The following is a 12,569-nucleotide window of genomic DNA, read 5'->3' as shown; positions in this document are numbered from 1 at the left end:
GAGGAGAGGAGAGGAGAGGAGAGGAGAGGAGAGGAGAGGAGAGGAGAGGAGCAGGAGAGGAGCAGGAGAGGAGCAGGAGAGGAGCAGGAGCAGGAGCAGGATGGGGTGTGCTCTCCCTGCCTGGAGGTGATGGAGCCAGGCATCCTCCAGCAGACATGGCCCCAAACAGGAGCTGGGGAGGAGCACAGGGCACTGGCAAAGGACAGGGTGAACAGCTCTGGTGGGTATCATGGGGAGGGTTTTGCWGTCAGTGAGTGACTGGTATTTGATTTTCCGACTCTGGAACGTTTGCTTTGTTGGCTTGTTCCCTTGGTTACGTGGCATATATTAAGTTCTTCATTTGGCTTCCTCATACAATTAACTGGCATTCCATCGCATGGATTTTGGAAACATAATCAGAGCTAAAACTTTGTGGTCAGGCCTGGCTGACCCCAGCACGCCTGGCATCAAGCAAGCACCAACACCGCCAGTTTTCTGGGAGCAGTGCAAAACACTGCTCAGCACTGGCAGCCCGGAGATTTGGGGAGCAGGGATAGCCCAGCCTGGCATGCCTGGCAGCACTGGGGTGTCTGACGGGGTCGGTGTGTTCATGCTGGTGCGATTTGGGGAGCAGGGATAGCCCRGCCTGGCRTGCCTGGCAGCACYGGGGTGTCTGACRGGGTCGGTGTGTTCATGCCGGTGCACCCCGGGTGCCGCTGGCAGCGGCCGCTCCTCGATGCGCTGGCTCTCACCACGCTCACAGATTGTCACAGTTTTCTGCAGCTCCCCGTTCCAGAGGGATGTGTACGCTGTTCCTCTGCGGCCGTGGGTGTGCATACGGCTGGCTGTGTGGCAACTGTGTGGAATGCCAAAGCAGAGAGGACAATGTGCGTAGTAGCAAAGGGTGCCAGGAATGCTGGAAAGGCGGGGAGAGGCGACGCCGCGCCCCACGCACCGGGACAGGGAGGAGAGGGGCCCGAGGCTGTGGGGAGGGGGCTCTGAGCCGGCTGCACTTAGGATTAGTCAGTACGGGAGGATGAGAGGAGGGAAAGGTGACCCGTGCCAGAGGAGGAACCGTGGCAATGAAGCAGTGCCCCCTGCCCACAGGAGCACAGCCCAGGGCGGCACTGTGGCAGAAGGTGGCACTGACCACGTGTCCTTGTCCCTCTGAGGCTGACAGGGAGCCTGCTGTGGGTTAATCCCACTGCTACCGGTGCTTTTCTGCCGCAAGATCCTCCTGTAAGAGCTGGCCAAAACCTTTCCCAATGTGCTGGGTGGATCTGAGCATCCTGCTATTGGAGTATGTGGATGTCCCCACCCTGAACTGCCTGCACTGTACCCTGAAATCTCCCTGWGGCTGAGAGGCAGCAGGCACAGAGCACATCCAAGGAGGGGGAACACTCTCAGTCTGTGTTCCTTGGAGCCTCCTTCCCCTCTCTTTGCTCTGAACTCTCCCCAGCCTCCTGCTTGAAGCMCAGTACCCACAACAGGGTGGGATTGCTTTGGCCTCCCAGGGCAGGGGTGAGGGTGTGTGTTACAGATGGCACAGCCCTGTCCCAGATCCTTCCTGCAGAACTGCTCCTCTGCCTGAACCCCTGATTTTTACCACGTAGAAAAATTCCTGTTTCCTCTTCCCACCTACCAATAGAGCATCACCATTGCCTCGCTGGGTTTTCTCCTGTGGTGTCAGATGATGGGTTTAGCATAAGCAGTGATTGCTGTCCCCTCCATGGAATGACCCAGCACTGAGGGGGTGTGGAGGATGCAGGGCTGTGCCTCTGCAGGGGCAGGCAGCAAGGAGCTGGGAAAGCAGGGCACAGCCAGAGTGATGGTGCTGCATGAGGAAAACTGTCCAAAGAGAGACATGTCAGCTGCAGTCTGGAACACAGAGCATGGACACCAAGGGGCTCCAGATGATCTGTGAGCCATCAGTTAAGGGTGGATGTAAAGTCCAGATGAGGAGCCCTGTCCAGAGGCCTCAGGCAGAGGCAGGACTGCACAGTGGGAGAGGTGTTTGCCTGCTGAGTCCGGGGTTCCACTGCCTCTCCTTGTCACACAGAACTACCCCTGTCCCATCCCTGGTTTCCCAGAGTGACTCAAATGGTGAGGTTGGGTTCAGTCCCCTCCAAAAAAAAAAAATGTCAGTCAACAGTGTGCCTTGGTAGCCAAAAAGGCCAGCCTTGTCCTGGGGTGCATCAGGCACAGAATCACCTGTTGGGCAAGGAAGGGGATTGTCCTGCTCTGCTCTCGCTGGGRCAGCCCCACCTCRAGTCCTGGGGCCACCATATAAAGATGTGAARCTATGAGAGAGTGTCCAAAGGAGGCTACAAAGGTAGTGAAGGGGCTAGAGGAGACCATATGAGGAAAGGGTGAGGTCACTTGGCTTATTCAGCCTGGAGGARACTKGGGACAGACCTCACCACAGTCTGCAGCTTCCTCATGAGAGGAATCAGAGGAGCAGACAGATCTCCCTTCTGTGGTGACAGGACCTGCAGGAAGAACATAGAGCWGTGTCAGGGGAGCTCTAGGCTGGACAGTAGGAAAAGGTTTTTCACACAGAGGGWGGTTGGGTACTGMMCAGGCTCCCCAGGGAACAGTCATGGCCCCAAGGCTGCCAGAACTCAAGGAGCATTTGGACAAYGCTCYCRGGCACATGGTGGGATTGTTGGGGGCATTGTTGGGGCCAGGAGTGCAACCTGATGATCCTTTGGGTTCCCTTCCATCTCAGTTTTCTGCAAAAGCTGTAGCTGTTAAGTCTTGGATGTTTCAGTAGCCAGTTGCATTGCAAAYCTTGATAGATTTTAGACCTCGGCAGCTGTTTCTGGCCTGATGACCTGGAGTGAAACTGCTGCCTTGTTTTCCTGTGCTTTGTTGATTATGAGGAAAATGGATTTTTTTTTCTTTTCTTTTTTTGACTCTACATTTACCATTTCACAGCCTGCAATTGCATCCCTCTTGTTTCTATACATTATGTTTCCAAGAGCTCTGCTTTGCTGCTCTGGGTATGGGAGACCTTCGAGCGTGGGGATCAGTGTGGTGTACAGYACTGAGACAGGCTACACCATTTTTGTTTTCACCTCTTACTGTGCTCCACTCTCTCACACCTTGTTTCCTTTGCACCCAACTAATTCTGTAGAAGAAATTATTCTGAATTTTCTGTTAATACAGTCATGCTACGAAAAGATTTAAAAAATATAAGCTGCTGAGGGTGTTTATTATGTTATTATGTACAGACTTTTTTTTCCCTTTAAATGGACCGACCCCCTCTCTTCCTTTCCTCAAGAAGTGAATTCCTGAGGTTAATTATATGCTGCGTAACAAAGGTGTTATTTCTTTTTGTGCCTTCGGTCGTGTTCCTTTTCATGGCTGGAGAAATGAGCTGGGAGAATAAAGGCTTTGCACAGAAGTGCATTAAAGTCAGTGGGCTTTGGCTCATGCCCAGAAAGAAAAGCAGCACATGGTTTAATTCCAGGGCAGGCTCGAGCGGTTGCGTTTCAGGTTTTTTCGGCGGTGATGGTGCAGCTTTTAGCTTGGATTCTTCATGTTCAGCTATCGGAGGGGAAAAACAAATTCCCCCAGGACCAGCACAGAGTCGTAACACGCTGTCTCCCTCTCTCCAGATGAATGGCAGTGATGGGATGTTCAAGTATGAGGAGATCGTCTTGGAAAGGGTAAGTACTCTTTACTCACCCGCCCACAGGCTCTTCCCACTCGCCCACCCCCCGGCACAGCCGGTCCCCCACGCATCCCATCCCTGCACAGCTGACGGGAGAGGCTGGGCTCTGCTCCCCGCTCTCTCCGGAGGCTTTYATGGGTGTCACACCTGCTTTGCCAGCCCGGCTCCCACCAGGGTGGGCTTCCTGCTCCCCTCTCCCCCTGCGGATCCCTCCAGAAGGGAGGGAGGAGGGATTCTCCTTTTCCTCCCTCTTTCACACCTTCACCCCCTCAAACCCATCAGCACAGAGAGTGAGGGGAGGCTCTTTGTCATTGCCTGTGTCAGCAGACAGGTGTGGGGAGCTCTGCTTGATGGGTGCACCCCCCAACTGGGCACAGGGGCTGAAGCCACCCTGCCAYCAGGCTCCTGGCACTCTCAGGTACRCAGCCTTGGGATGCTAAGCTGCAAGAACAGGTTATTTAGTAAAACAAACCACAACGGGGGAAGTTCCTGCTCAAGCCTTTTTGTGGGCAACACAGAGGTGATGGCWTGCACCACACTGGCCATGGCTAAAATTAACCCCCCCCACCGTGTATGGGGTTTATCCAGGGCCAAGCCAGCACTATACCGGGCAAGAAGGGCTTTCTTGTTGCCCAGGAAGCAGCAGGGGAGGAGGCATGGAGAGGGAACAGGAAAAGCTGGCCCAGGGTTTATCCTAGAGACGGGCACAGCCCTGCTGGCTGGGAATGGCTGTGGTGGAGGCTGCCCGTGGCTCTCCACAGCACACCTTGCCTCCCCCTCGCTGCCGTGCCGGGCGGCTCAGCCGCGCCGCGTGGCCGGCATTGCAGGGGAAGACGCATCGCTCATTATTCTGTTCCTCTCTGCCTTTAGTCATCTCCCTCCTTCCCTTGGCTCTGCATCACGGAGGTGGGTGGACGGAAGGTTATCTGGGGCTGCCGCCTCACCCACCGCTTCCCCGGCGTGCCTGACGAAACCAGCCCAGGGGATCCTTCCTTTTTGGGCTAAGTGCTTCTTGCTCCGGGCCCAAGTCACAGGCAAAGCCTTGTTTTCAGGGATTCTTYRGAGCATCCTCTGTYCTCAGCCCATAATGGGAGCAGGAGMAGAGCTGGCAGGACCACACAGAGAGGCAGCACTCATTGATGCCCCCATTTCAGAGCCCTGGGCAGCAATTCCTCCTCCAAGAGCAAGAGACCACAAGGGAATCTCAGTGCTTAGCAGCCTGGGGCAGCATGGACCATGCCCAGATCCTTCCCCTTCACTGGCCCCAGTGAGATCCAACAATTCTGTCTTAATGCAGGAGAAGCACCCTGGTGCCTGTAGGTGCCTGGGGTGTTTGGCTTCCCTGCAGAATTGACCTCAGTGTACCCCAAAATTGCTGGTCTATCACTGTTATTAATCTTTGTTTTCATTGTAGACAAGGGTCAAAGCAGCAGCCTTCTGGGGACAATAATAGCACAAATACAATCTACAGAGGGACATGGCTTTGTGTTTACCCACCATACATGCGTCCACAGCAGGAGCTGTCCTGGCATCAACCCTGATGTCAGCTAAGAAATCCCTTGAACTCCTTTTTGAGGTTTATGAGAATAAAAATTCTCACCTCCCAGATCATTTCCAGGTTTTGTAGCTAACAAAGGACCTTCCATAGAGAGGCACAATGAATGGCTGGAGATCATTTTGCAATCTCACCTGCCTTGCTGCAGCCAGGCTGGATCTCTGTGACTGTAAGGAGCTCTTTTGAGCTGGGCACAGGGTGATTAGAATCCAGCCTGGAGGAAAGAGCAGCCTCAGAGCCATTCCCGTTGAATGCCTCCGTGTCACATGCCARCCAAATCCCAGCTGGCCAGGGAGCATCCGGGAGCGTTGAATAGTGAGAGGCATTGGTGGCTCCTGGTGCTGTGTCATGAGCGTCATAAAGTYAGCTCTGCATCGCTGCAGGAGCTGATGATGGGGCAAATTGCTGTGGAGAAGTGCAAATCCCAGCCTGCTGTTAGTGCTGAATATCCCAGGGAGCCCGAGTTCCAGTGTGGCCCTGTTGGCTGCAGGTCCCTGGAAGAGCAGAGCACCCCATCATCTCCCCCTGAGCACTGGGGCCGTGGGCACCCAGGAGAGCTTGGCCCCAGCCCACTTGTGTACGAGAGAGGCAGGCACAATAGTATGTGACTAAGTGTCAGCTCTTCCGCCTGAGGAAACAAGGCATGGAGCCATCTGATTTTCAAGGCAGAGCAAAAAAGGCAGGAATTGTCCACTTGCATCAAGTGTGGATCTGGAAGCAGCGCCTGTGAGTGTGTCACTAATGAGGATCCTGCAAGTGGGAGAGGCAGCACAGGGCCACAGCCACTCAGTCCTGAGATGCTGCGGGAATGGTCTGGAGATGAGCGCTGGTCCCTGCCTTCCCACCGGGGAATTCAGCAGGGGAAGCTCAAGTGATGCTCCAAGCTGKGAGGAAAAGGAGGCAGAACTGGAGACCCCATTCCATCCTGATGCAAATTTTGGCATCGGCATTGGTGGYGCCCAGCTTGACTCTGAGCCAGGGCTACACGCCAGGGTGCAGAGGGGCAGGAGTGGGGTGCTGGTGACTGGCACCATCCCCGCTGCTCTGTGCAGGCTGTGGCATCGGTGTGTCCTCCTGGGCAGCAGCCAGCGAGGGGAGGTTTTCTCCGCCAAGGACCACCTCCTCTTCCCCCAGCTCCTGCCTGCCTCGGTCTCTCCGTGGAGACGCGGTGGTGAGGGAGGTCCTCGGCGGCTCCCACTCTCCCACTCCATCTGTTCCACACTCCACGCTRCTGCGCCGAGCACTCGGCTGAGGAACGCCGGCCTCTCCTCCGGCCAGCATCCTTCTGCCCCGAGCCAGGCACCCCGGGGTGACAGATGCAGTGAGGGCTCCTGCGCCCCAGGCAGCCCCTCGGCTGGGGGGAGCGTTTAAGGAGGGCCAGCAGCAGCAGGTGCCCACCGGGGAAAGACGCAGTGTTTGATTTCCCACAGGGTAACTCCGGCCTCGGCTTCAGCATAGCGGGAGGCATCGACAACCCCCATGTTCCAGATGACCCGGGTATCTTCATCACCAAGATCATCCCCGGGGGAGCAGCCGCCATGGATGGCCGTCTGGGGTGAGTACAGGGCTGGGGGAGCAGCCAGGGTGTCAGCCAGGATCTCTGCATGGACCCTCTAGGTCTGCCTGCCTTTCTTGCCATGGACCCTGGTCCTCTAATGTTTCTGCCCCACAGCTAGATCCCCTCAGGGCAGGGATACCCACCATCCCTGGCCACCAGCCTCCTGCCTGTAGCCACTCCTTCTCCCCTTCCTGTGCCAGGCTCCTGCTCCCATCCATCCCGCTGCAGCCCAGGGCAGGGATCCAGCCTTTATTCTCCTCTCCCATCTCCATTCAGGTGGCTCTATGGGGACCAGCTCTGCTCCCTCCCACTCTCACCCCAGCAGGGCAGGATCTGGCCACCTTGAGCAGCTCTGTGTGGCTGGAGGAGGGTGGCAGAGGTGCCATGGGGTGGGTGGCATGGGCTGGCAGGGATGCTCAGGGCCATGGTGTGCCCGCAGGGTGAATGACTGCGTGCTGCGGGTGAATGACGTGGACGTGTCTGAGGTTGTGCACAGCAAAGCTGTGGAGGCCCTGAAGGAAGCAGGCCCTGTGGTGCGGCTCGTGGTGCGCCGCCGGCAGCCCCCGCCGGAGACCATCATGGAGGTTAACCTGATGAAGGGCCCCAAAGGTGAGCCCCTCACTCTGCTCGCTTGGCTGGGGTGCCCACAGTGTGGGGTGACCCCTTGGTGGGAGATGTCACGAGCTGCAGGGCAGCTTCACGGGGATGTGGGATGCAAGGTGGCACCGGCACAGTGCAGGGTGCTGCAGGGTGGCCCAGCAGAGTGGAACGCTATGGGGCACAGGGTGTGGGACAGACACACAGTGCAGTGCGTGGTGGCCAGGCTGGCCCCGGGTGGCAGCAGGATGGTGGCCCATTGCCTGCTGGGCTTGGGCAGGGTGGGAAGCCCAGTGAGGCACAGGGGCTGGTGCCAGCCTGGGACCCTGTCTGTCTGTCTGACCCTCACCTGCACTCTCCCTCTCCCTCAGGCCTGGGGTTCAGCATTGCAGGGGGCATCGGGAACCAGCACATCCCTGGGGACAACAGCATCTACATCACCAAGATCATCGAGGGAGGTGCTGCCCAAAAGGACGGGCGCCTGCAGATCGGGGACCGGCTGCTTGCGGTAAGCCCTGCGGTCACAGCCAGCTGCGAGGTGGAGCCAAACAGGTTCCACTGCGATGCTGAACCCCAACACCCCTCCTGTGAGCAGCCTCACCCCACTTCCCTGCTGGGATGGTGCTGTGGGAGGGCAGGCACAGTAATGGCTGCGGGCAGGAGAGTCAAACCCAAGGCGATGGGGCCCTGTCTCTGGAGCTACTGCGGCACCTTCCCTATGGAAAGCCACTCCTGCAGGGCTGCACTGGTCCCTGTCCCCCTGCTCAGYCATCTCACCCAGCCCCTTCCCTCCGGCAGGTGAACAACACCAACCTGCAGGACGTGCGGCACGAGGAGGCAGTGGCGGCCCTGAAGAACACCTCTGACATGGTGTACCTGAAAGTGGCCAAGCCTGGCAACATCCACCTCAACGACATGTACGCGCCCCCCGACTACGCCAGCAGTACGTACGGCGCTGGCCGCTGGGCACRCGGGGCTGGGGCACTCGGCCTGGTGGGGTGGGGAGCAGGGCTGGGCTGGTCTCTGTGTCCTCATGATGACCTTCTCCTCCCCTGCAGCCTTCTCAGCCTTGGCTGACAACCACATAAGCCATAACTCCAGTCTGGGCTACCTGGGCAGCGTTGAGAGCAAGCCTCCCTACCCCATCCCYACCCAGGTGACTCCTGCCCGGTACTCGCCTATCCCTCGGCACATGATCGGAGACGATGACTTCACCAGGTGAGTGCCAGGCACCAACATCCCTAATCCCTGCTCCTTCTCATTCCCTCACTGTCCCTCTGTGGTGCAGAGCCTCAAAAGGCCTTTTGCAGGTGCATGGTGCAATGCTCAAAGTGCCCATCATGAGCTCTGTCCTCACCCTCCCTGATGCCAGCCCTGCTGTGTCAGTCCCTGGCTTGCTCTATCTGCTTCCTTCCCATTTTCTCTCCTGCTTTCACAAGCTTTACACTGCTGCATTTCATTTTTGTTCTTTTGCTTGTTTTACAATACCTGGAATACAAGGTGTTCCCTGCCCTTACGATGCCATCCAGCAGTGCCACAGGCTCCCAGGATGTCCCCAGCTGGAGCTGTCCTGGGGGTGAAGGGCCAGGGGGAGCACAGCCTTGCAGATATGTGGGGYTCCTCCCACACTCCCAGAGCCCAGCATCCCAAACCACGGGCACTCAGGTGCCATTTCAGTGACTGCCAGCCCCTGGCCTGACAGTCTCCTGCCCAACCCTGGCACAGCCCCCCTTTGCCCCAGCAGAATCATTTATGCTGCATGAACAGGTTTGTTTCCTGAACCCAGGAAATAAAGAGGAGCMCTGCTCCAAAGCCTCAGGCTGAGGATAGGAGAGTGAGACCTGGMAGGTCCTGTTCTACTTGTTGATTCCTACAGCTCTCTCTCTTCTTGTCACAGCCTGGGGGCCAATGTTGAGCCTGCTCTGGAATGTGGTATCCCCAGGGCCAGGACTGTAGGGCTTAGGCAGTATTCTGAGGACCAACACTTGAGTCAGGCTTAGGGCTGGCTCTGCTGTTTGGAGCAAGGTTGCAAGCTGGGTTTGGGGGTGTGTTTACAGTGGATGATGCAGTGGCTTGGTCTGGGATTCTCCCATTGTGTAGGTCAGTGGTGGATGCTGGAGTGGGAGACCCTGACTTGTCASGTCTGCCATCCTCCTGGAGAGTGTCTGCACTTATCTTTGTCGTGGGGATTTCTCACTTCTCAGTGCTTGGCCACAGTTGGGAGCCTCTGCACGCCATGACCTGTGCAGCACTGCCTTCCACCCACAGCCCAGATCTCCCACCAACAAAGCCAGTTCTAGAGCCTGTCTATGGCACCTTCACCAGGTCTAGCAACTTCTGTGCTGTGATGGCACTGAGGGATGATGCCACAGGCAGGAGCAGTCTGTCTGCCATTACAGTGCACCTCAGAAGGGACTGAGTCCCAGTGCTTGGAGAACACACCAGAAACCCTGGTCCCACCGGGATGTCCCTTCTCAGAAGTGCCAGCATTCCCATTTGTGGACTTGAGAGCAGAAAGAGCAATCCAGCCTAGGCTGGACACAGTGGCAGTGGCACGGTGATGGCTCACCAGTGGCTTGGCAGTGGCAATGGCACAGCGATGGCTCGGCAGTGGCCCTGGTGCAGCACGTGTGGTGGCCACTAGAGGATGGTGCTGCCTTGTGGAGGGCCCTGCTGCAAACAGGCTGGCACCTCTGGGCCACTGTGCCCAGACACAGCCCCTGCCACCCAGCAGATCCGCAGCCTGTGGTGGGCTCAGCACGTCCCTCATGCTGAAAGCCTCCCGTGCATTGCTGATCACCCAGGGCAGCTTCATCGCTGCAGGTCTGCTGCCACCAAGACTGTGCACTGGGACCAGTGTGGTCCAAACATGACTTACTGGTGTGGGGAAAGGCAGGAGCTGCCCTGAAAAAGCAGCTGTCTCCCATGAGACTCCTGCCAGCCATTCCCTAGGAAAAGCAGAAGTCCAGCATCCAGCGTCTCCCCTCCCATGGGCACAAGTGCTGCCTAGATGTGGCTCCAGTGACCCTCATGTCCTGCAGCACCTAGGGCTGGGAACCAAAGAATCTGTTTTCCAGTGAGCTCCACCACTGCAACCCAAACCCAGCAGAGTCCATAGGATCCCCTCAGCCACTCTGTGGTGAGGTCCCAGTGTTAATAGTGTGATGTTCAGCCTGGGACCTGCCTGGAGGATCCCTGTCCTGCCTCTCAGGAGGAGGGTGGAAGCCTCATGTTGTGGCTGAGAACTGTGATGTACCTGTCTGGTGCTTCATTTCCTCTCTTCATTCCTTGTGGCATCTCTCTCCCTTCCACCAAACTGCTCCTTGTGGGTGCTGGGGATGCTTCCCCCAACACTGASTTGGGGCGGCTCTTCCTGCGCAGTGCTTGGGCAGCAGCAAAACCCAAGGGACAGAGCAAGTTCATCTCCCTGTTGGAGGCAGGGTTTGCAGACCCAGAAACCTGACCTAGTTCTTCCCCTGGGAGGATTCTAGCCCTMGGCACAGCTTTGCTGCAGAGGGACTGATGGCTGCAGTCCTCCCTGCCCCCTCTACTGCCCCTAAGCCAAGCACTGGTGACATCTTGAGGACTTTGGGTTGAGCATYTCTTGATTGAGCATTTCCATGGTTTTCCAGATCTCCTCCTGGCCCTGGTGCATTCCAGCCCCATACCCCAGTGCCCCAGGGTCCTCTTAGCACAAGTCTGACAGTATTTTAGGGTCTACCATGGCTGCCCTCACTCACTGCCATGCCTGGGCTCCAGCATCTCTCCTAACACATCCCAGAGATCTCCCTCTGATACCTGTCAGGTTTATCAAGCTGCTGAGCTCAACGTCCTTGGTCCCTGTGGTACCCAAGGAAATGCTCAGGATCCAGCCACAGTGCTCCCCAGTATCATGTTGGCTGACAATAATCACCAGCCTGTGCTAATTGTCTGACATCATTTATTCCTTCTTATTTCAATCTGGGGCTTGAGCTGGGAGCTGCCTTTGTTCCCAGCACATTGGGTTTTTCTCCCAGATGAAAATTGACACAGGAGTTTTGCAGTGCCAGGCAGTCTTCCTGCTTTTGCCTGCCTATTGTTAGAGCAGTGAAAGAATTAAGCCATCATTAAAAAATTTAGGACTTCTGTTGAGCTGTGCAGGGTCTGTGGCATGGGAGGGCAGGGTGGGGTGCATGGTGTTGTAGGCATACTCGCCACGCTGTGGAGGGGCTCGATCGGACTCTCCTGGCCCATAGCATCTGATGCCACCATGCAGTTCAGTGTTCCTGTGTGTGATTTCACGGTGGATGCTCTGTCTCTGTCCGTGCTGTGTCTCATGTCACACTGCCTGCACCTCTTCTGGGTTTATCAGTCTCCAAGTGCTGAGGGCTGAGTCACACCAGGCTGCACTCGGGTGACTCCAGCTCCACCAATGTGCCACAAAGCCTGGGCACAGAAAAACCTGTCACCAGCTTTGCTGCTTCTCACTCTGATGTCTCCCTGTCCCTTATGTGTCCTTCCAGGGAGCCCCGGAAAATCATTCTGCACAAAGGCTCCACGGGCCTGGGCTTCAACATTGTTGGAGGGGAAGATGGYGAGGGGATCTTTGTGTCCTTCATCCTGGCTGGAGGCCCTGCTGACCTCAGTGGGGAGCTGCGGAGGGGAGACCGTATCCTTTCGGTGAGTGGGTGGGACACCCACTGCCCCGTCATCACTCCCATAGCCCTGGCTGGTCACCCACAGGACACCTGTCCCCTGCCACTCTAAGAGCATTTCTATGGGATGCATCCCGAGTGCCGGTGTGGTGACACAGCCCCGGGCAGCCCTAATGCCTGGGTCAGCCGGGGGCAGGTACCGGGGGTGCCGGTACTGGGAGTGCCGGTACCAGACGTGGTGTGGGGGCACAGTGGCAGTGATGAGGCTCTGAGAGTGTGGGTAGCGTGGGTACCGGTACAGAGGCGGGGCAGCGGGGCCAAGGCGCAGGGCAGACCCCCTCGATTGTGCCCGCGTGGGTGCGGTCCAGCGGAGCCGCTCTGTCCCCGCAGGTGAACGGCGTGAACCTTCGCAACGCCACCCACGAGCAGGCGGCGGCGGCGCTGAAGCGGGCGGGGCAGACGGTGACCATCATCGCGCAGTACCGGCCCGAAGGTACCGCCACGGGTGACCGTGACCGCGATCGGGACCGGGACCGGCTCGGAGGCGGGCGGGGCATGCAGATGAGGGTG

The 12,569-nt window shown here is 57.4% G+C and overlaps 1 protein-coding gene across 1 annotated transcript in view; it reads left to right on the top strand.

The window, feature by feature from the left end:
• The window catches only part of DLG3 (discs large MAGUK scaffold protein 3), a 75,890-nt gene that overhangs the window by 43,843 nt on the left and 19,478 nt on the right, over positions 1-12,569 (top strand). The window contains exons 6-13 of the mRNA XM_057372623.1: positions 3,600-3,650; positions 6,641-6,765; positions 7,208-7,377; positions 7,737-7,873; positions 8,164-8,308; positions 8,424-8,583; positions 11,868-12,024; positions 12,390-12,492. Coding sequence (XP_057228606.1) covers positions 3,600-3,650; positions 6,641-6,765; positions 7,208-7,377; positions 7,737-7,873; positions 8,164-8,308; positions 8,424-8,583; positions 11,868-12,024; positions 12,390-12,492 — 1,048 coding nt within the window. The remainder of the gene's footprint in view (positions 1-3,599; positions 3,651-6,640; positions 6,766-7,207; positions 7,378-7,736; positions 7,874-8,163; positions 8,309-8,423; positions 8,584-11,867; positions 12,025-12,389; positions 12,493-12,569) is intronic.

Source organism: Malurus melanocephalus, unplaced genomic scaffold (assembly GCF_030028575.1).
Source record: "Malurus melanocephalus ecotype Western Australia unplaced genomic scaffold, MMel_1.1 scaffold_174, whole genome shotgun sequence".
Lineage (NCBI taxonomy): Eukaryota > Metazoa > Chordata > Aves > Passeriformes > Maluridae > Malurus > Malurus melanocephalus.
The sequence above is the reverse complement of the archived record's forward strand: the minus strand, read 5'-3'. Positions and strand labels throughout refer to the sequence as shown.